This window comes from Arvicola amphibius, chromosome 2 (genome assembly GCF_903992535.2).
Source record: "Arvicola amphibius chromosome 2, mArvAmp1.2, whole genome shotgun sequence".
Taxonomy (NCBI): Eukaryota; Metazoa; Chordata; class Mammalia; order Rodentia; family Cricetidae; genus Arvicola; species Arvicola amphibius.
This window is the reverse complement of record NC_052048.2, coordinates 177,614,743-177,638,589: the sequence shown is the minus strand read 5'-3', so window position 1 is coordinate 177,638,589 and position 23,847 is coordinate 177,614,743. Positions and strand designations below refer to the sequence as shown.

The window sequence follows — 23,847 nt, the reverse complement described above, 5'->3', positions numbered from 1 at the left end:
GGCACAACATAGTGCACACACAACACTGCTGAGCTTTCCCCCTCAATAATGAAGAACTGTACCCTTAAGAATAACCAACGGGCCAGACATGATAGCTCACGCCTTTAATCTCTGCACTTGGGAGGCAAAGGCAGGTGGATCTCTGTGAGTTTGAGGCCAGCCTGGTCTACATAGAGTTCCAGGACAGCCAGGGGCTACATAGAGAGAGACCTTGTCTCAAAGACTGATCACAGGACAATTCTCCCTTGAGGAGCCCATTGTATACTTTAGTCTCTCTCTCTCTCTTTGGGGGATTTTTTTTTTTTTTTGGAAAGCCTATACTCAAACTCTTGGGTGTATCTTACTCTCTTCTGAGCTCCTCTTATTCTCCCTCTTGCTTTTTAAAGATTTATTGATTTGATTTGATGTGTATAGGTGTTTTGTCTACATGGGTATCTGTGTACCTATCATACCTGGTACCAGGAGAGGTCAAAAGAGGACATCAGATCCCCGGGAGCTGGAGCTACAGATGTTGTGAACCATGGCGTGGGTGGGAGTCAAATAGGGGTCCTCAGCAAGAGCAGCCAGCACTCTTAACACTGAGTTAATATCTCTAGCCCATGTCTCTTTTTCTTATTAATATATCTTTGTTTGCCACTCCCCCCCAAAAAAATTATCAACAGCCAGGTCTGGCAGCATGTGCCTTTGATCCCAGCACCTTAAAGGCTCAGGAGTTCAGACCCAACCTCAACCACATGAAACACTGTCTGAAGAAAATAAAACAAGAAATTTGTATCATATGTAACTTATTACATTAAAATGTAAAGGGTGTTGGGAATAGTTCACTTAGAACAGGTTAAACAAAAAGACACAGGTACAACACAGGGACTCGTGGCTTTGGGACAACAGAAACTGGAGAAACAGGAGCTAAGAATGAAGCTCAGTGGAGAAGGGCTCAGCTAGCAAGGGCAAGTCCCTGGATTCAAATCCCAATCCCACAAACAAACAAGCAAACAAACAAAATGAAGAAGAAAGAAAAGAAATGCTTAAATTCCAGGTTAGGGATAGAATAAGGAATAATCAGAAGCCAGTTTTGCTTTACACCAGAGATTTTAATGGTGTCTGTCTATTCTGCAGATCCCTAATAGGGGTGATCTCGTACATGCTCCATGATGGTCTTCAGGCCAAGCCAGGTTTCTTCTGCTGTGGGCAAGATCTGCTTGGCTGGCAGGAGGAAGCCATATGAACCCGTGTCTCTCAGTTCAAAGGCAAATGAGTATTTGATGCCAAAATCATAGGCCCAGTCGATGCTTCCACCACTGGCTTGGTCTGAGGGCAGATGAAAATGAGATGTGATTTCATTGTCTCCGTTAACCTCCAGCACAATGAGAGATGGACCAAGGCCCTCTATGCATGGGCTAGAGGAACAGACTTAGTCTCTCACAGAAAAAAAGCACAAGACTAGTTTAAAATGAAAGAGGCGTTCAAATGGACACTGTACTTGGTCTTTTTTTGGTGCCATCAGGGAGCTTCCAGCTTTATTTACCCATTGGGAACTTTGCTTGATGCCCTAACTGACACCTTCCCCAGCTTAGGGAGGCCACGCCATTTCCTTCTTCAGAAGGCACACTTGTCGTTTTCTCTAGTGGGATGAAACGGATTACAAAGCGAGTGAGTGACTTGGTCCCTGCCTCAGGGAACTCTTGCCATAAGGGTAGAGCAAGCTCTTATGTGATGTCAAATCACATGCCAGGCGCTGGGGATCGTGGGTAAGCCAGTACAGTGATATGCATCTGAGCTAAGTCTGGCTATTGATGTGGCACGTGATTACGATGAAGAAAGATGTCATTAGGCTACAAAGTCCTGAGGCATTCATGACTCAGAATGACTCAGAAAAGATGAGCAATGCCTGGCCCCGAGGCCCCTCCCAGGGAGAACAGGTTAGGGTAGAATTGGAGGAAGCTACCAGGTACCTTAGAACAGAGACCAGGGAGGCTACGGGGACACTCAGGACTGGTGTTGGGAATTACAAGTTACCTAGCCTTCATCCAAAAGTGCTGGGAGCAACAGTGTTTTAAATAACAGACTTTTGAGAGTTTGGAATGTTTGTATATGCATAATAAGATCTCTTGGGGTGAACCTTAATCTAAAGGTAAAATTGATTTGTGTTTTAGGTGTAACTTGTATAGCCGTAGCCCAGAGATAACTTCATCACTACCGTTAGCACACCTAGCTTTGGCTCGGGCCCACCATGTAAGATCAGATATGGAATTCTCCACGCATGACCTCCCATTGTCAGGGGAGAGTTTTAGAGCTGGGAGCATCTTGGGTTTGAGAATCTCAGATCTGGGATGCTCAGCCTCTAAAGCCTAGGAGTTTCTACGACTAGTGACTTTCATTCCCCACAGCAGCCACCACAGTGCTTAGCAAACAGAAGACACTAAATGGCTACTAACTCTCTTCAGTGGATCTTTGTGGGTTCCAAAATCACCACCTTGAACCTTTGGCTGAGCCAATCTCACTAAGAAGGGCAGAGAGGGTACAAAGTCTGGGCTTCAGACAGAATCTTGACCCTGCAAACCACTAGCTGGTAACCTAAAGCAAGCCAACTTTATCTCTAAGTTACAGAAGATCTGTGTGTCAAATGAGGACGACCTGCAACGGGAACGAGACCCGAGAAGGCGGCGGGCGGGATTACAGCCCTTGTTTGTGCTCACGAAAGAAAGAGTTATCAAGCCCTTTTATTCCACCGATCTTTTGAGACTCCCAACAAGCCATTTTACAGGTAAGCAAAAACAAGGGAGGGTAAGTAACTGGCCCAAGGTGATTGGGTTCCAAAGTGGCAGAACTACAATTCAGATCAATGTTTCCGTCTCCGAAGGTTGTTTTCCTTCTCTCGTGACTATGGGAAGGTTTTCAAAGCCCTCTGCAGGCAAGAAGCTGCCCAGGAAATGTCTCGCCTACCAAAGATGTGCAGCTGGCCACTGTTTGGAGAAGAGCAGGTGCTCAGCCCCCAGCTGCATGCCAGCCTGAGTCACAAGGCAAGCGCTTAGCTAGTTCCTAGAGTACCAGTGTTTCTCCAGGTGGCGGTGAGGCAGGATCTCAGAGTCAGTACTGGGCAGGGCTGCAGTCAGGAGTTAGGTGAAGGAAGTACCAGGTTCCACGGGCTCATAGGGCAGATCTGTATGTATCTGATATTAGCTTATTGGAACTATCTTTGATACCTGTGTCCTCAAAAAGAAAAATACATAGCCTTCCAAGGTCTGGCAAGGTAAAAGAAAAACTTAAATCTCTTATAATGAAATGGGTGAGACATGTATTGGGGATTGGGATTCAGGGATACCAGGATAGCATTCTGTTGAGAGGCTAAACTCCAGCCTTCACCCCAAGGCTGCCAAACAAAGGCAGGTACTTCTCAAACAAGTTGTCGTCAGGGTCCTGGGTTAGATCCACTTCTCTGTGCCCACCGCCAATACTCGGGGGCTCTGGAGAGTTCCCTAAGTGCTAGAGATATGGCTCAATCAGTAGAATACTTTCCTATCATATATGAAGGTCCTAGGCTCAAACCCCAGCACCATATAAGCCTAATACATTCCATGCCTGCAATTCCAGCACTCAAAAGTCTGGGGCAGGAGGACTGGATGTTGAAGATCATCCTTGGCTACACAGTAAGTTCAAGGCTAACCTAGACTTTATGAAACTCTGCCAAAAAAAAAAAAAAAAAAAAGGTAAGACCAAATTCATATGGAACATGGTTTTGAAAGTCTCAAAACCTCCAAAGCTATTCATTCACACTGGGTGGTTAATCTTGCCATGGGACTAGATTCCTAAAAGGAACTTATAAAATATAAATAGTAGCTTTATCTTACATAAAATTGGACAAATCCAAGAACCCAGTAACTGAGATTTATCAGTAAGATAAAATAGCAAATAAACAGCATGTAATTACAAAACACTCCACAGGAAGAGATGTTAACTTTAAACAGATGAACACAAAATACACACAGGCATTGGCTCCAGTTAAATATGTTTGGGTTCACTGACAGCAGCAAAACCTCATTAATGAAACTGAACATGATAAGAAATATGTTGAATACTGAATTATTTTTCCCATAAAGTTTTTTTTAAATTACTGTAGATAGCAGGAAGAGAGTGAGAGAAAGAGAGAGAAAGAGAGAGAGAGAGAGAGAGAGAGAGAGAGAGAGAGAGAGAAGCCAAAAGCACTTAATCAAAAAAGAGAAACTTCCATGACCAATCATATCATCAGAAGTCCTTTTTGCATTTCCACGAAGGATTTTGGATCTAATGAGTAAACCTCACTCCTCTGCTTTCTAGAACTCCCATTAAAACAACCTACCTAGATGCCCTTCAACCGAAGATGGATAAAGAAAATGTGGTACATTTACACAATGGAGTACTGTTCAGCTGTAAAAACAATGGCATCATGAAATCGGCAGGCAAATGGATGGAACTAGAAAAACCATCCTGAGTGAGGTAACCCAGACTCAGAAAGACAAACACGGTATGTACTCACTCATATGTGAATAGAAGATATAAAGTAAAGCAAAGGATAACCAGACTACAATCCACAGCTCCAGAGAATTGGGAGCATGGAGGGCGGGGGGCGGGGAGGGCCAAAAAACATAGGAAGCAAAAGGCGGGTGGATCTCTGGGAGTCAAAGGCCAGGCTGCTCCACATAATCTCCAAAGCAGAAAAGCAGACAAATGAGAAAGAAAACTGCAACTAACAAGTGGGCATCCCCACAAACACTCCCTCCCCTCCCCGTGGCTGAGGCTATATCAATATGCACGGTATGTCCGAGAACAGGTCTCTTTCCTCTGCAAGCCCTCCCCACTTCTTGGCATCCACACTGGGTCAGTCATTACACACGTATAGATGTGTATGCATATGCATGTATCTTATGAAGGCAAACAAGAGCAGCCTCCCATTCCGAATCTCCCCCCCTTCCCTTCTCACCCACTCCTCTACACCTACTCTGGCTAAGGCCGCTAATGAACTAGGGAGAAACATTCAGTGGAAAATGTTCTTTCCTGTGTGTTGCCCTTTACGTGGCCTTTATCGTTTTATCCACTGTCTCGTTTTTAATAATTGCTCTTCTTTCTGAAATCCAAGGTCCCTCTGCTTAGTTCTCCGCTGCCTTTCTCCTCTCAAGGTTCTTCCCACTCCAGATACCGCCTTGCTTCGCCTCTGTTACCACTCTCTCCGCACAGCTCTTCCTACTCAAACTCCCTCCCTTTTGGACCTCCCTCCCTCCCTAGTCTGCTGAATCTCAGGGCCACATCATCTGAAGGCAGCACACCCTACAAGTACTACAAGCTCAGTATTTTAACAGCCGAATCCTTGTTCTTTCCAATGATCCCCTTTGAAGATCCAGAATGTCCCCTCAGTGAGTAGCACAACCCAATGACCTTCAGCAAGAAACTCTCCACCTCTGATAAAGGACAGGGGAGCCAACAATGGCTTTGTGTCCCAGATACTGCCCATGCTAGTGCCATGTTCTAGCTTGGGCCACCGTCTCCAACCCTAACTCCTCCCGGCTCCTGCTCGAGAATGCACCTACGTCCAGCCCATCACAACTCAACATCCCCTCAACATTTCAACCGCTTCTCTGAAAACTCCAAAACAGCTTTCAGAATCCTTGGAATTAAACTCAAAGTCTTCATATAACACACGCAGCCCATATCCCTCCGGCTTCCTGCCTCGCGTCTTTCCCCCCAGCAACAACAAACTTGCTTGTGGGCCTCAGAGTCCTTCATTCAAGTCATACTTCAGTACCCTTGGATCTGACTAGCTGGATCCTTTGCTCCTTCTTTAGCTACCTAATGGCCAATCTTTAAAGCCCGACTTTTGTCCTATGTGAAACTTCTCCAGAGCATTAAATCTCCCAGCACAGTTTTATAATACTCTTGAACCATGCATAACCTACTATGGCACATACATACTAATATTCCTTTGAATTCCCATTCATCTCTCTTAAATATGACCTCTGAGCAGGCAAGATGGTTCAGCAGGTGACGGCACTTGTTGCAAGCTAGATGATCTGGATTTGATCCCAGGAACACAGAAGGTAGAAAGAAAGAATTGATGCCCACAAGTTGTCTTCTGACCCCACATATACATGTACAAACACACACACACACACACACACACACACACACACACACACACTAAATGCAAAAGAAACAGAGCTCTTGGTCAGTTTCTTATATCTCAGTACCTGGCGCCATGCTCAGCACATGGCAGACACTGACTGAAACCTGCTAAACAGGTGAGTGTTGGGGCATGCGCTCTTCTAGTTTCTGAAGGACCTTTGGGCTCGGGGCACTGTGGAAATGGACACTCAGCTGTGTAGTTTCGAGTTCCTTACTTCATATATAAGGAAGGGTCATTTAAGTGGTTCAGAATTCAGGGTGCGCCGAGACCGCCCGCAGTACCCACTGGAAGGCAGAAGAGGCTCACAAAGTCGATAGCAAACTACTAGATTTAACCCTGCCTCACCCCCTTCCTCTTCTCCCCATTCCATGCACAGACAGCTGCCTGTCATGGCACCTTTCCATTGAACTGTCCAGGGGGGTCCCGCTGTTGCTATTTGGTTTGCTTTTGAGTTTTTGATACAGGAAACTGAACCCAGGGCTTTTGAACCCTGTGCATGCTAAGCACATACTCTACCACTAAACTAAGTCCCCAGCCCCTAACCAGGTCCTCTTAAAGGGGCCACATCCATTTATCCCCCACCCTTAGCCCATGAGCTTACTCAAGGCAGGAGTCCCTCTTAGCCAAGAAAGGGAAGACCTAATAAAACTGATAAAAGAGCATGAGCTTTGGAGTAAGTTCTGATAAAGAGATTGTACATAATGGTATCGAGATGTAAGGTCCTGGACAAGCTCAGCAGACAGCATAAAATGCACAGATGCAGGAAGTCCTTTGTTATCACATAATAAGTATTTCATGGGGAGCCCAGACCTTCTGAGGGAAGCAGGCAAGCGTGGGCTCTGCGTGTGAAGGACTACCCCTTTCACATGCGGGCATCTAAACGTGTTAGCCCAAGTTCAAAAGGTGCTTTCCCCTTTAGTAGGTCATTCGTACAAACTTTTAGCAAATTAGATACTTACAGATGACGGAGCAGATTGGCCCCACTTTGTACTTGGTGCCATGCAGTCCTGTCAGAGACTTGGCAGCCTTTTGGGCCACTTCATCCTAGAAGGAAAAGTAAATGGGTAAAACTTGTCTCTTCTGGTAGAAGAACACAGACCGGGAAGGCCTGGTTACGTAGTCTCCTTTTCTCTCAACCATTTCACTAGAAAGTAAATACACGTGTTGTTCCCCGGCCTTCGAACATACAACAGGGCGTGGCCATCTTTCGTTATCCAGGCGTTTACAATGCTCCAGAGAGCATCATTTTGCCGCTAGTCCTCCTTGTTTAGAAACCTAATTGAAGAGTATGGTGGGCAGACAAGTCACTGAGGAAAGGGCTTTGTTGCTAAGCCTGAGAACCTGAACCCAATCCCTGTGACTCTCCCAGTAGAGGAAGAGAACCAACTCCTGCAAGCTGTTCCCTGACTTACACACACACACACACACACACACACACACACACACACACACACACACACGTCGTTTTAAATTTTTTAGGAAGTGGGGCTGGCCAGGTGGTGGTGGCGCACACCTTTAATCCCAGTACTTGGAAGGCAGAGGCAGGCAGATTTCTGAGTTCGAAGCCAGCCTGGTCTACAGGGTGAGTTCCCGGACAGTCAGGGCTACACAGAGAAACCCTGCCTCAAAAAAACCAAAACAAAACAAAAATAGTTGAGTGGGCTTAAGTGGCCTAAAGAGAACATATATGTACTGACCTCAGGATGTACCTAGGAAGTTGGGTTTTTTTTTTTTCCCTCCAAGTTGATCCCTACACTGGCTTATTTCCCTACAGTTGTCTCTTTTTCCAAGAAGCAGAGCTCAGCAAAAATATTTTCCATTACTCAAGGGTTCCAATTTTGACTGATTGAGGCTTTACTGTCCTTGCTAAGGATAAATGTAAGGTCTTGAACTTGGGTCCAGGAAAACAACTGTACAAATACCAGATGGGGAAACCTGGCTCAGCCCAAGCCTCTGAGAGCCTGGGGGTTTCAGTTGTCAGCAAGCCCAGCATGAGTCAACAGCACCAGTGTAACTGCCAAAGAGCTAAGGTGACCCTCAACTGCATCCCCGAAACTGTGCCCTGAGAGTGTACGGGAGGTGGGATAGCCACAGCCACACTCTGTCCATGCTGGTTGACAGCCTTCTTGTTCACTTTGGGGAATACCTTTCAAGAATACAGACAAAGCTGGCACTCAGGAAACAGCAACTGGGGAGGGAGTGGAGCCCCATATTGTAAGTCCTTAAAGGAACCAGGGTAGTTTGCAGGCAGGATTGCAGTAAGGGAAGGCCCAGGAGAAGTGGGTTTCTAGTCGGTAAGCAATTCACAGACTCATCTCCTAAAAAGAACAAACTTCGTCCGCATAGCCAGATGCTAAAGCAGGGCTGGGAGGTGAACAGCAGAAAGGAAAAGCTCTAACACTCAGGCTCTCCCCGGCATGATCAGGCTCCCTCGAAGGCAGAGACCACCGCTCCCGGCTGCAGGCTACCCGGCTGTCTTACACATGCTTGAACACGGGATTTGGACAACTGAAGGTTATCTAGGTGCAGGTATAGGTCTTGAAAGTAGAAAAGAGACCTCAAGAGGGAAGAGGTGTTTCGAAGGGCACAGGGGTGGGGGCATGTTATATGAAAGGGGAAGGAAGGACAGTGGAGGATAGAGAACAGGGAGCAGGAAGGAAGGACAGTGGAGGATAGAGAACAGGGAGCAGGAAGGAAGGACAGTGGAGGATAGAGAACAGGGAGCAGGAAGGAAGGACAGTGGAGGATAGAGAACAGGGAGCAGGAAGGAAGGACAGTGGAGGATAGAGAACAGGGAGCAGGATGGAAGGACAGTGGAGGATAGAGAACAGGGAGCAGAGGGATGGGGAAGAACATGGGGGCAAGAATCCACAGAAGCAATTTTTAATGCCATAATGAAACCTTATACTTGGTATGCTAATTTTTAATAAAAAAATAAATTACATTCAAGTAAAAAACAAACAGTGGGATCAGTGAGTACACATAGGTTCCTTCCAACCCTGACATTTTTTCCCCAGATGTAACTTTGGTAAGAAGCCCCCTGCAATCCTGAAAACTGCCCTAACAAGTCTAAGGCCCAAACTGAGACAATGAAGACACGTTTGAACTGGAGCTGTCTATTCTGTCAGCCTGTGGCAGCTGACAAAAAATCTACTTGAAGGTAAATCGTCCAAAAGGTCTCAATTCCAGGCTTATCCCTAGCAGATGGGTTTCAAAATCAAGCCTAAAAGCCAAATTGGAAATGTTTGCACATTCTCTTCATCTGGGAATAACTGTTGCTCAATTGTGAGCAGCTTCCTGAGATGTTACCATCTGACCCAAGGCTGCGGCCAATCTGCTTGTTTCTGAAGGGGGAAAGATGACAGAAGGAACTGAGTTAGGGAAGAAAGCGTTTTAAACACACATCATCCTTCCAGCACATTGTCATGTCGGGTCCCAGAGCCAAAGGGCTCAAGAAAGCCCTAGGTGAGGAGTAGGGAGCTGTATTGACTAGCACAGAGCATCTATCCAGCAGTCCGAGAACACCAAGTCCACATCCGGGAGGCTGATTAGGAAGTCTACCCCGGGAATTAATGTTCATGGCAGGCGGCTAAGGCCAGTCAGAGTGGTTCACACCCGAAACCCAAGCACTCAAGAGACTGAGGCAGGCAGGAGGATCATAACGGTGTCATTTTAGAGCCAACCTGGACCAGGCTACCTGAAGTAAGAGCCTGCCTCAAAAAGAAGAAAAGAAGCCGGGCGGTGGTGGCGCACGCCTTTAATCCCATCACTCGGGAGGCAGAGGCAGGCGGATCTCTGTGAGTTCGAGACCAGCCTGGTCTACAAGAGCTAGCTCCAGGACAGGCTCCAAAGCCACAGAGAAACCCTGTCTCGAAAAAAAAAAAAAAGAAGAAGAAAAGAAAGGCAGATTTTTATATCATCTATGTAAAGGTAACATTAATTTTTATGGATTCTACTCAGCAAAGAAACTCAGCTTACATTGGGTGTAGGTCTTCATAACTAGCATACCTCCTCCTCGGTACCTAACTGTATGACTGGCACTTGACTTGGCCACCCAGCAGATGTGGTTGTTGAAATCGAAATATGAATGTAGGAACTCACCAGCTCATCGGAGTTCTCTGGGTTGGTACATTTATAGCCGTAGGGGAACATGAGTAGTTGGGAGTAGCTGTGGAGGGTAATGAAAGCTTTAACTTTGCCATGACTCTTGATGAAGTCCACAATGGATTTCACTTCAACTTCAGAGTTGGCCTTGGGTCCATGGTATGAATCAGAGCAAGGGCTGCTACTGGCTCCTGGTCCTGGTGGGATGAAGAAGAAGAAGCCTACTTAGGACAGTAGCTTGAAGAAGGCACTGCAGGATGGAAGGGTTACCACATGCATGACTAAGTTCCTCCTGTGTAAATCAGAGAAAGCCCACCCTTGGGTTAGATCGAGTCTCTGCCTCGGAGGGCGTGGCCAGAAGACTAACTGAACTCATCCTGGACCCAGCTCTTCTTAAAATACGGTTCTTTTGTATGGCAGAAAGAGCTGTCTGGTTAGATCGCCTCCCCTCTCTAGGAGCTGTTAGAAGAAGAGCTCCTGAGCAGGGTAGGGGGTTCTGTAAGTTCCCTTTCTGGGACCTCTTCCAACCTGAAGAGTCCAAGAGCAGAAGTTTCTGTGTATCAGTACTTTGTGACTGAACCAAGTCACAAAGCCAGAAATGTGAGGAACCTCTGACATTCTTTCTGCCCTGGAGAAGCCACCACATTTGACAAGGCCGCCTTTGGCCTTGATTCTTTCAACAGTGATGGTTGCTCAGGAGAACTGAAATGGGGGTCACTGTAGGCCTGGCAGGGCTGAGAGGCTTCGGGAGCAGGTGAGGACTGAGATTTCCCAAGCCCTCTAAGTGAACTGGGTAAAATCCATGTAAACATAACCTCTGCCATCTTAAGTAAAAATTATTTAGAAATAAGGTTTCAGAGGGGGAAGTGCCGTCAAATTACTGGATACGGTTCAATATTCAGGCTCTGGCGCTTTGATTATTTTTTCCTATGCGCAAAATAATAAGAATAATAAATTGTTAAAGCAATGAACGAAGTTATCACTCATGCATATCCCAGCGCATGTCCCTAGTGGGTCCTGTCTCAGTTCTGCAACTCTCGATAATTCATTTGGTTTACAAATATTTAATGATTGCGCTCTGTGGTGCAGACTCTGTGCCAGGTATTAGAAGAAAGCACACAGCCCAGTGTTTGCAAGGCTTAATCTGCATTGTCAATTTCACTGGATTTGGAACTCCTAGGAGAGACACCTCTGGGAGCTCTGAGGTCTTTCCAGAGGCATTCAGCCGAGGAGAGAAAACCACCCTAGAGTCAGAATGTGGGTGACACTCCCCCACAGGCTGGGGTACCTGAACGCAGACAGAAGGACAAAGAGGAGGAGCCAGCTGAGGCCCAGCTCTCATCTCTCTGCTGTTGACCGGGAACGCAATGCACCCACATTCTTATATTTTTGGTTGTGAGCTTAGCCTTTAACGGCTGAGCCATCCCTCCAGGCCATAGTGCACCGCATTCTTTATGCTCCTACTGCCACTGCCATGATGGAATGTTCCTCCAATCTTGTAGCCAAAATAAGCCCTTCTTTCCTTGAGATGCACTTTGTCAAGTGTGCAGTCAAATCCATGAGAAAAATCACTGATGCACTGGTACTGGAAGTTCGCAGGAAAAACAACAAATTGCAGTTCTGTGATTAGTGAAGCAAAGGTTTAACTGGTGCCTAAAAGCATGAAAGAAACCCCAAGCAGCCTGCCAGTGGACCCCCCAAACAGAAAAAACTGCAGTCAACAAGCCAGATGAGCAAGCTATCTTTTATCTTTGATTCTGTTTCAAAAATCCATTTCTTAATTCCATTTGTACTTCTTTTTTGTAAGTTTTCCTTCTCGAAGCATCTACCAGATGATGTAATGCTTGTTTTCCTAATAGATCCTAACCCCCTCTAGCGGTTGGTTCAACGCTTCCTGCGCTCCCGCCATTGTGCAAAGCCTGGTTTCTTCAGCTCGGATGCTGACCAGTGCCGCAGCCTGAAGAGAAAGCAAGATGTGAGCTAACCACACTAAACGCTGCCTGGAGCTGTGACAGTGTTGCACTCCCTCCCATGAAGGGGAGAGGCTTTAGTGAAGTGTTTTAGAGATGTTTTTAAATGACTTGAATCCTAAATAAACTGAACAGCCTGACAGCACTGCAGAGCCCCGGCAACGCAGTCGGCCGCCCAGACTGCAGTCTTGACTGTCCCTGGAGATGACCACCCCGCACTCACCTCCGAAATTTGCATCCCAGTTCCGATTAGGATCCACACCAACACAGAAGCTTCCAGACCGTTTAGACCGGGTCTTTCGCCACATACGATTCTTTAAAAATCCCAGCAAACAGGAATATGGGGGAAGAAAAGGTGGTCATCCCTGTTGATCTGCAGGTCCTTTCCCCGAGTACTCCTTCCCCTGGCTCCCTACCTTCGGAACTGCACAGGATTTATTTTGCCCACAGCTGTGTCAAATGGTCCCCACATAGGGTTCACTTTATGTATTTCCTCTCTCAAATAAATGCCTGCCAAGCCATGTTCCATAAAACATGGCTCTGTTCAATGCTAAGCCACTACCACAACAAAAAAGGGAAAGATGGAATTTCTGAGAGAATGGTTTGGGGAAATGTGGGGCTAAATCGGTAACCTTACTACAGAACTGTCAAGGGTGTTTAATGTTTTAATGTTTTTTAAGAACCTCTGAGAGATCAGAGGCAGCCTTTCTTTGCTCGCCTGTGGACTCTGCATTCACGCAGTGTGCCGGGCTGTGAATAGAGACTCTAAGTCCCTTTGAAAACGCTAGTCATTGTCATTATCTGCTCTCCACAAGAAGAAACTTAAAACTCGGATTCGTTTTGAATATACGTGAGGTCGCAATGCCACAGTGGTGTTTCTGTCATGCTATCTTACAGGGAGGGAGCCTACATAACTCCTTTTAGTGATATTACAGAGGATTTCTTTGACAAATTGTAAGTAAAAAAATGCTAGGATGCATTGTGCTGCCTGCTTAACTCATATGGCAATCGAGTTGTCAGCAGGTAATAGCTGCCTCCTCTTTCCTATCAGTCCCACACACGCATGGATACACACACACACACACACACACACACAAGCATGTGCGTGCACGCGCGCACACACACACACACACACACACACACATCTCAGAGATAATTGGGACAAGTCTCCTAGGTGACTCACTGCGAACACAGCTCTCTAATTGTCCAGCATAACAGCGGAAACAGGCTCTGGCTGAGTCGACATGTAAAGACATCGCATGTCAGAATAAGGAATGATTGCCAACATTTCCCTTTGCCTCATTTCAAGGCCACTACTGAGAGATTAGGCTTTCTGCTTAGAGCAAATCAAGAACAGAAAGACTACTTTTGTTTGGTTTTCCAAGCTCCTGCATGTCCTCTTAAGCCCTGTGGATGTTTAAAAAAAACAACAACAACACAAAACAACAACAAATAAATAGATTAAGTGGCTTACAGTGGTGTGGGAGAACGCATACCCATCAGGGTTTGTGACAGGCAGCAGGAAGATATCCAGGGTATCCAGAAGGGAAGTGATGGATGGATCAGTTCCATAATCAGAAGCAAGCTGAGTAGACACATGGAGTTTTCAGTATTGCAAACCAGAAAACACACTGCAAAATACTATGGCACTGTGGTTTTGTGCTTTGGTTTCTTGTTTTCTTTTGTTTTATTGTTTTTCCAAACATGAATTAGGAACCATTGTTAATCAATGGGAACCTTCCAAATCCCTTGCAGAACAGTCTCCTACAGCTTAATACACACACCAATGTCTATAACTTCCCTTTCTGGTGACAATAATTGTCTGACATTAAATAAATGTCAGTTATCACCTATCTGGTAGAAGTAGCAACACTTTCTCCCTAGTATTTGCAGTGACGTCTTTTGCAATGGTTGGGCAATGACATGTGTGGTTTATTTGGATCTATGAACCAAATTATAAAAACTTAATATTCCTTAATCCTCCCGTGGGGTGACTTTCCAAAAGAACTCGACCAACATCAGATTACTTAAATATGCGGGGATTTTGCTAAAGGTATAGAGAAGCGGTTAAATTCCATTTGGGGAATTACATTTTGACTGCAATCAATTGCAGGAGAGTTGAAGTTTCTGCCGGATTAAAATTTATTCATTTCCTGTGCTCAGCCATCCTAAGGCATTACTATTCAACTGTTAAATATCCATTTCATAATACCCTAAAGGTAACCGCATTTTAATTGAAGGGAAAAATGTATCAGTCGGCATGCACGTGGTTGCACATGCCTGAATGATCTGATGTGGATTGATTTCCTTTGCTCATGAATTAACATTCTGATTTATAGCGTGTCATTTTGGAATTACTTAAGAAATAGCAGCCTAGGTCACACCCAGCATCGTGTCCTGACTCTTGAGCCAAGGACCATCAGAATCAGAGTTTGGCAATATTCACGACCCAGACACCCCAGCTCATTACACTTTAGATCTGTAGGTCAAAGCAAACTGTTCTTGCGCCTATTCCCATTTGCTCTCTGAAGCCCTTTCAAGATTTTATAGGAGAGGCACTTCCCTCAAAGTATTGAGCTTCTCTCCTGGTACTAGGCTGAAACTCGAAACCAGAGGCCCCGCTGGCCACCCTTTTCAATGCTTCTGGCCTGCTGTGTTTTTAGCAGGGGGGCCCAGGGGCACAGTACCGTGATCCTAGATGGAGTGGAGCAAAGAAAAGAAAGATTGGCAGACTTTGTTTCCTGCCGGTGTTGTAAGAGAAGGATTTGCCGGAGAGTGCTTGCAATCAGGCCCACCGGGACAGTGTGTGTTTACTTTGTGAGTCTAACTCCCAAAGGACAAAGTATGTGAAGAATTTTAAGCAATGACCTTATTTGCTGTCCACAGCGCCGTGGCTTGTGTAACCCACTCTCGAGCGTGGATGCCCGCGTCTAGCCAGATGGCTGGCTTGTCTCCTCCCGTGCTGAACTGCAAAACAAGCATAGTGCAAGCACAGCAATGGAAACCGCTCCTTCCCGTAGGTGCCTCCCCCAGGGTCTTTCTCTGTCCCCTTTCTGTTCTCGACAGGATTAAGAGAACAAGAGGAGATGGACAGGTGACACTGGCTTGATTCTTCTGTCCGTTTGTTTGGCCCCTTTCTCTTAACAAAAGCTTAAATGGAGATTACAAGCAAAGCAAATTTTTCCTCCCTTGATGTTTCTGAAAAAAAATTATCGTAGTTAATGTAATGAAAATATGCTCACATGTTGTTAACTGGGGAAAAACAGATTCCGGGGAGTATGTCATGTACATGCAAAAGACTAGTTCATGTGGAAGCCAGCATGGAAGCAAATGTATGAGGGGGTGAGGGACAGACAAAATGAAAAAATAGCTTACAGCTCTCATCCTATAGTTGTGAAATTAGAACCGCCAGACCTATTCCTAGCCTCCCTGTTTGTTGGTTGGTTGGTTCCTCTGTTTTCCAATGTTTTCGCATGGATTGTGTTATTTTAGTTCTAAGAATCTCACCAGAATTTTCCAGGTCCTTCATCAGAACAGGACGGCAAGCCCCCACGGCTCTCCAGAGTTTCAGTTTTATGATCTAAGTGACTGGGTTATTTGGAACAGTGGCCTTGCCAATTGGATCAGTAAATAGGGAGGAAAAGATTCCTTTTGCACCATCAGTTTCTATCTCTGTGTGGCATTCTAAGCGCAACAGATTAAGGTAAATGAGAAATGCAAATTCTTGCAAAAAAAAGTACATTTCACAGGTTTGAGAAAGTTTTGGTGAAAATGTTTTGAGCCTTTTCCTTCGAAGTGCTAAGATGTAACAAGTTGGGAACCTTAAAAAACAAACAAACAAAATGTCTCAACCACCAAACCACTTGGAAAATCGGAGGTCAGGAAAAACCAAGGCAGAGGAGAATTTGGGGTTCCCTGACTCAGCGGCAGGCCAGCCGGTAAAAAAAAAAAAAAAAAAAAAAAAAAAGGGCAGCAAGCAACCCCAGGCCAAGCTTCCTGCAGTAGGCAAACTACCCCTCCCAAGCCCGCTTTGGGGAAAGCGCTCTGGAAGTCCATCTGTCCCAGTGAGTCAGTTGGTTCCTAGCCACAACGTTTCCAAATTTAGCAGGACGTTGTGACATTACCTCCCCGCCACACACACCCCTTACAAACTCTTTCTAGGAAGTCTGGGGAAACACTTTTTGCTGTTTTTCTGAACAAAGTGCAAATGGTTGAAACTATCAACCCAAAGACTCTTTGGGGTGAACCTTCGCCGTTTTTCAACTGTCACCTAAAAACAAAAAACCCTTCATTCCAGGGACTTGCCTTCGAATTTAGTTGTCCGTCATCATCTGCACACATAGAAACTTTTTTTTAAATGTAGTTAGGGCAATTACTAGTTGTTTTTTATTTTGTTTTGTTTTTAAGCTGCCTTTAAGAGAGAGAGCGAGAGGAAAAGAAAAATCCGCAAAGAACTCCCACTTCGATTAATTTCCCAGTGCTCGTCCTCCCTTTCACTCCCTCCCCTCCCCCTCCCCCCCACCCCCCCCCGTGCCCGCCGCCTCTCCTGCTCGGCTCCAATTGGTGCTCTCCGCCCGGCTCCCGGCGAGCGCATCTATCAGGACAGAGCATTAATTCTCTCCTGCAGACCTGCGTCAGCGTGCAGGAAAAGAGAAAAAAAAGGAAAGGAAAGAGAAAGGGGGGCGGGCGGTGGGGGGGGGGGGATGCTCAAAACCAGCAAAGACCGGTTAGGATAAAAAAAAAGAGAGAGAGAGAGAGAGAGAAAAGGGTGGGAGGAGGGGGTGGGGGTGGGAGACCTGCTTTGCAAGCCGAGCTGGGAGGAGCGGGATTCTAGAAGCATCGAGATGGGAAACAAAAGTCTCTGCCCGCTTTATACCTTGAGCACATTCATGGGCCGATTCTCAAAAGATGAACCGATATTCACTTTGCTCACTAGACCAGGGTGCTCAGCCACGAGGTTATCCATTTCTTGGTAAATCTGAAAGGTTTAAATGATGAACAGGCATCTGTTATTTAGTGACTGAGCAAATGCAGCTAACAGGGTCTTCTCACCCTTCCACTCCCGGTCTCCCCGCATTCCGGCTGGAGGCGGCTGCAAGCCATCACCCGGGTGATGAGTCACTCTGAAAAAGAGAAGCCATCTTGCCGCCGCAGAGCCGGTTCTTTCCAGTTCTGTGCAAATGTAAAATGGCACTTGTCTGGTTTGCCTGTGGCCTGTTTTCCCCCTAGACCCTGTCTGGCAGGGAAGCCTTTCGCCCTCACTAGTAAACCGCAGTGGCACCAAAAGAGATGTGACCGGCTTGCACTACAAAATACAGCTGCGCTAGCGCAGGCCCCGGCACAATGGGGACAGCCTCCAGCCACTGGCTACTCCGACCCCAATTTTGAAGGCTCATTGAGATTCTGTACGTTCTCCACATATCCAGGCTGCGACCATTACAGAAACAGAGTATCCAGCTGTTGCCAGCATTTGCTGTCGCAAACACCTATTTGTTAGAACGGCAAGTGGGGGAAGATACCCTTTTTTATTCTTTCTTTTAGTCAAACTATCACACTTTTTTCTGGGAGGGGGTTGGGAAGTAATAAGACGCACACACAAATATATATTATACAAGCGACATAGCCTCATGTTCAATTGCACTGATGTTTCTGGCAGTAAAAAAAAAAGGCACAAATCCGTTCGAGTCATATTTTGCCTCCAAATTATTTTAAATAGCATTTTAAATGCATTTTAAACTTCTTTATCTGGAGGCTTAGTGCCCCTTTACTCTTTCCTACTCTGTGCTTCACCCCTGAACTCCCCAGTTGCCACTCACCCACAGCCAGGCAGCACAGAGAAATAAGCTAGCATCGGCTTTCAGAAAGGCTCTTGTCACATTAGTAAGTGCAGTGCTCTCCTTGGACCTACAGAGCAGGGCATGGTCCAGGCGGAGAAAGAAGGGATTGAGACCAGGAAAGGCAGAGACTAGACTCTGCTACCGTACGACCTTGGATCAATGTGCAGTTTGGGAGCCAGTGACACCCTGGTGTGGGTAGGATTCAACAGCTTCAAAGTGGCCCCTGATACATCCAAGACCATAGTTAATCATCGCTATTGAGTGACTCTGTAGCCTTTGCAGCTTGGAAGTCAGCAAAGGAGTGTTGTGGGAAGAGTGTGAAGGAGCTATTTGTGGACTCACTTAACGCTTCTGGACACCTCCAAAATAACTGTGGCTGTGGGGCTGGACAAGCCGACTTCAGTTCCTGCACTAAGCAGGCACTGCCCATGAAATCTGCTAGGAAATACAAGGAGCATAATAGGGCTGGAGAGATGGTTCAACGGTTAAGAGCACTGACTGCTCTTCAAGAGGCTCTGGGCTCAGTTCCCAGCACCCACTGTCTGTAACTCCAGCTTCAGAGGCTCTGACACCCTCACACAGACACACACGCAGACGAAACACCTATGCACATAAAATAAAAATAAATAGTTTAAAAAATTCTGCTGGGCAGTGGTGGCACACAATTTGCCTTTAATCCCAGTATTTGGGAGGCAGAGGCAGGCGGATCTCTGTGGGTTCGAGGACAGCCTGCTCCACTGAGCAAGTTCCAGGACAGCCAAAGCCACACAGAGAAACTGGGTGGGAGGGGACGACAATATATCTATGCTATCAAATCACCAGGTAGACGTAGCCTTTTCATCAGGGAAAAGAGGGGCTTGTTTCTCTGATTCTCGTTTTGAAATGCCTACCTCATCCAAGGTATGGTAGGCCCCAAAGTTGAAGTTACCACCTCGCTCTCTTTGCTGATTGAACAGCATTTCTTCACGCTCTTGATCCAACAGAACCTACGATAGAACAAGTCTATGATTAGCTGCCAGCCACACATCCAGTCTGGTGGTGTAAATGAGGTGCTGACACTTGGTCCCCAGTACCAAGCTTTCCTCATTGTATGCCTATCTTGTCCATCGGCTCTGGGTCAGACACTTCTCTTATTCTGGTAGCACTCTGAAGAGAGATTGGGCATGCGTGGGCTGGGGGCCAGGCAGCAGCTGCAGCCCAAGGGTGACAGCACCTTCAGGCAGTCTTGTGGCTCAGCCTGCCTTTCTGAGTTAACCTCTAATTAAAAACTAATTGAATCACAGATTGCTTTTCTTCCTTTTCCATGAAATGCTAAAAGGACTAGGAGCTGTGCCTCCCCACCAGTCTGCAGCAGAGTTCACACTGACGGGAGGCCCACGGGAAACCCACAGGTCCCTTTCCCGGCAGGGTGGAGAGGACCAGCAGGCCTCTGGAAGGCTGCTGTTTGGCATACTTACTTGAACGTCTTCAACCATGATGGAATAAGCAATCCCCTGGGACTCAAGGATCACTTTGACTGTCTGGATGTTGCTAAAGGGGACTCGGACGTGGACTCTTTGCCTGGGGATGGTGGGTGATTTCCAAAAATCGAGCTGAAAGGGATAAAGGGCCAAGTCAAGGATCATTCTGGGAGAAATAGAGAGATGTACCCTGAAGGATCTCGATAACGCAATGTGTTACCTAGTTTATTTTGCATCTACAAAATCAGAATCACTCTGAATCCACTCTCTTAGAGCAACAAGAGTTTCTCTGTACCAGAGCATCAGCAAATACATTATGTTTTTTAGTACATACATCCCACGGCTAGATATTAAAATTGGCAGAGGAACAGATGATTTTAAATTATGGGAAGTCTTAAAAAATAAAATCAATCTGGCACTCAAGTGATCCAATTCTTTCATCATGGGATATTAATGCCATAAATTATATTTTAGAAGGGAAATAATGAATTAAAGGTGTTCAGCGGTCTTTCAAAGTAGCTTTCAGTTTTCATCCTTTGTTCCTTTTCTCAATAGTCCCAGGAGAGATGTAGAAAAATGGTGTATTTTTCTTCAATTTTCTGATTGTGAAAATGAGTCTCACGGGGAAAGAAGGCGGTCTGCTCAGTGCCATCGAGTTGGGACTAATGCTCAGATTTTTGGAAGCCCAGCTCCAAGTCCCAGCCTCCCACATTACCTCAAAGGGGTCAAGCCATGGTCCAAGCATGCCATGCTGGCATTACTTACTGGACGGAGCAAAAGCTGATGCTATAGCCAATACCTGAAGATGCTCTTCAGCCTCCAATTGCGCCAGAGTTTTAATCTGCTCTTCATTATTTGGGATGATCTCAAGCACTTGGTCCCTAAGAAATATTAACCACAGACATGACCTTAAAAGCAAAGCTTGTTCACCATTTCCTGTGTGTGGCTTTCTGCTCCCATCAGCCTCCGCGTGGAGGAGATGAATGCAACAGTTCATAATCTCTCTCACAAGCCAGAAACTAATAAATTGTACACTGACCCACGTCCCCAGAACAAGGAGGTGATCAAACGGCTTTATTTCCTCCAAGGAAACATTATCTAAATAATAATTAGGAGGTGTGCCTGCTGCTAGCAGGAAGCTTGCCATTAAGGTTCCTTTCCTTGAGCTAATGAGTATTTGTCAAACAACACCTGCCTCTCATAAAGTACTGGGTTCTAAAACTTGTCTGTGCCTGCTTTTCAAGGAGGAAAGAAAGAAGAAGGAAGGAAGGAAGGAAGGGGGAAAGGAGAGTGATTAATTTGGTGCTTATAGGAGGAATGAGATCCACATCTGGGGAGATGCGAAGTTTTCTAGTTTGTTTGTTTGTTTTTCTTTCTTTATTTGGTTGCTCTTTGTTTTATTTGGTGGCTGAAACTACATCAGGGCACCATCTCCGGGTCTCATGATGTAAACAAACTCAGGGCACAGCTAGCAAAAACTGAGGCCCAGGCAAATCAAATGGTGTATCATACACACACTGGCGCACATGCTCTAAGAAAGGGCTATCACAGCCGAAAAGAGAAACCCCCAAACTGGCGAGCAGATTGTCAGAAAAGAGTTTGGGGAAAAGAGCCTTTTGCTTAGTAACCGGGCCTTCTTTCTCCATCCATTTTCCGGTTCCTTGGTGGTGTTGAGAAGGACCTCAGCCATGAGTCATACCGGTTCCAGCGCACTCCCGTGTAACCCGCAAGTGGCAGACCCCAAGGTCTTTCAGAGCCTTCTGCCTGCGAGTCTCCATCTGCCACAAGTGGTCTGAAAACTCTTCCATTTGGGACTCATTAGTTTTAGTTAATGCATGGAATCCCAGGAGTCCTCTTTTAAAATGAGGTGCTGGGAAAAGTGACACATTAGACTAGTATTTCCCGGTGTGTGTTCTAAAGAACAGCAGAGCCTGGAGTTCCTCAGCCAAAGTGGGAGGGGTGTGAATTAAAAAATAAAAAATCCCGCATAGACTTCTAATGCATACTTACTTAGTCAACAGTCTAGAAACCCTAAAGTTATTTAACTCTTTGATTCTCAAATTGAATTGACTAGCTACTTTCATGGAACAAATGTATTAGAAGGCTTCATTAATTCCCTTAGAATACTCTCCAGAAATGCTCTCAAACCCTGTTACAGAACTGTGGAACCAGGACTCATGTAAGGAGTCTCACATCTAGAAGCCTGGCAGTAGGGTTGGCAGAGGGGGAGGGGGTAGCCTAAGTTATATATGAGTTCTGGGGCTGCCAGGGCTCCAGAGTGAGAGCCTATCTCAAAAACAAACAAACAAATAGTAAAATCAAAGCATTTCAGAGCAGAGATGAGTCCGGCAGCCAGGAGAGACATTAGCTGAGACCCACAGCCCTGGCTTTCCTGGTGTCGGAGGCTCTGCTATCCAGATGAGAAATCCGAAGAGTGGAGGACAAAGGCTGAGGGGAAGGAGTCTCCAGCAAGGTCGGAAGTGGATGGGGAGGAGCACCTACCGTGTGACCCTTGAGACAAGCACAGCAAGGCTCCTCCTTAATGCCCATCAGCCCCACACTCTGACGGTTGCGAGAGACGGGCAAGATCAGACTTGGAAAAAGCATTTTTTTTTTTTTTTTTTTTTTTTTTTACAAAATGGAGTCCTTCCTGTCACATCCCACTAAAATGTCATCTAGGACCATGGGAAAGAAAGAACAGGTCTTGACGTCATGCTCCAGGATGTATCTCACAGAACCAACCTCCCACGGGGGAAAAAAAAAAAAAAAAACCAGCCTGCCCTATCTCCAAGGCTACTCTCACTTAGCTGATGATGAAGGAACTCCCAGCCATAACCTTAAAACTAATGTTGCTCAGTGGTTGCCCTCACTCGACAACTCCCACAGGCAACAATGGGGCCAAGGCACTGCCACTCAAAATCCATTTCTCTGTCTTAACAAAATCCCTTCGCCTTTTCTCCAGTCTCTGTGCATAGTAGAGGCCACCACGGACTGTGCAATCCTATTCTTTATTCCCAAATAGATGGTCTCTTGGCTTTCGACACTCTCCTTCTTTTCTTTCTTCCATGGCCAATCATCTCTTCCTTGACTAAGTCCTATTTTCCCCACTACCGCCACCTCCACCCCCCCACATTAATCTAAGAGAACTCTTGACAACACTGAATGCTTGCACCCCTTATTCTCTGACCAAGTTATGAACAAATGAGACGCTTCATGAACCAGGTAAGCAGGATTCAAATAAACACTAGAGTGTATCACTTACCCCACAAATGTTTCTTGACAGTAGACATGCCCAAATAGGGCACCCAATAACAGGATCAACCTCATGCTCAAGGCTTTTCCCAGAGGTCAGCATTCAGAGCCCTTCTTGAACTTTATAGGGAACCCAGCCGAGGGCTATTGGCCCTCCGAGAATTCAAGAGATTCCCATGTGGTAAAATTCTCACCTGCTGGTGAAATTCTCAAGGTCACAGATACCAGTGTGTGCTATCTCCGATCTGTATATTTTCCCCCTTTTAAGGTGAGATAATAAATATCAGTGGAAAGAAAACAGAATTGCCACAGCACACCAAGGGCAAATCAGACACTTAGGATTTGGAACATAAAGTACCACTAACCCTGTTTGGTGATAGAAGCCAGATTAATAGACCCAGAGGTTAAAGTCCTTTCTGGGTCTCTGGTAAAAAGAAAAGAATGGGAGGGGGGGCAAAGCATTTATAGCAATTACTTAGCATCCTGTCTATCACATTCTATTAGTTTTCCCATTCGTTTATTTTTATAGTGTTTACCCTGAGACACTGCAGCCACTCCGTCCACATCTGCCGACAGTCCCTGTAGATGTGGCCCGGTCTAGCCCTCACACTATATTAAATAAACAAAACAGAATGCCTTGTGATTTTTAATTCCTCACTGTCTCTAAAGTGATCCATCTGCATTTGTAGCAAATTAATACCTTTGTTGCTTTGCTTTTTCCCGAAATGAGAATGTCTTTCCGATTAGAGCAGTAAAGACACTTGTTGAGAAAGTCAGAGTTTAAAGGAAGCATTTCACTTAGTTTCTCCATCTAAGAAAACCATTTGGTATGTTTCTCTGAATTTCTTTGAACAATTTAAAGCTCTCTCTCTCTCCCCCTCCCTCCCCCTCCCTCCCCCTCCCTCCCTCTCCCCCTCCCCCTCCCCTCCCTCTCTCCCCCCCCCCCTCAGATTGTCCTCTAGTTGGCTTTGGAGCTGACACTGGCCTTGAACTCCCAATCCTCTGTGTCTAGCTACCAAGTGCTGGGATTACAGGCATGGTCTTTCATACATGGCTTGGTTTTTCTGAAA

The 23,847-nt window shown here is 45.9% G+C and overlaps 1 protein-coding gene across 1 annotated transcript; it reads right to left on the bottom strand.

Moving 5' to 3' along the window:
• Positions 1–1,120: 1,120 nt before the first annotated feature.
• Positions 1,121–22,852, bottom strand: Cpa2 (carboxypeptidase A2). The gene is made up of 11 exons (XM_038318902.1): positions 22,788–22,852; positions 20,325–20,406; positions 19,523–19,657; positions 18,956–19,051; positions 17,105–17,206; positions 15,097–15,195; positions 13,703–13,813; positions 12,452–12,542; positions 10,256–10,455; positions 7,114–7,198; positions 1,121–1,308 (listed from the first exon to the last, which is right to left on the bottom strand). Exons 1-11 carry the CDS (start codon positions 22,850–22,852, stop codon positions 1,121–1,123), a joined length of 1,254 nt encoding a protein of 417 aa, XP_038174830.1.
• Positions 22,853–23,847: the final 995 nt, after the last annotated feature.

What these genes read in the sequence shown, in the direction of transcription:
- Cpa2 (XM_038318902.1), bottom strand. Translation starts at nt 22,852, where the DNA reads ATGAGGTTGATCCTGTTATTGGGTGCCCTATTTGGGCATGTCTACTGT. An exon ending in GGCCCATGAATGTGCTCAAG is followed by an intron (nt 15,196 to 17,104) that starts GTATAAAGCGGG and finishes CTTGTTTTGCAG; the next exon opens with TTCAGCACGGGAGGAGACAA. An exon ending in ATGCGTTCTCCCACACCACT is followed by an intron (nt 12,543 to 13,702) that starts GTAAGCCACTTA and finishes GGATTTTTAAAG; the next exon opens with AATCGTATGTGGCGAAAGAC.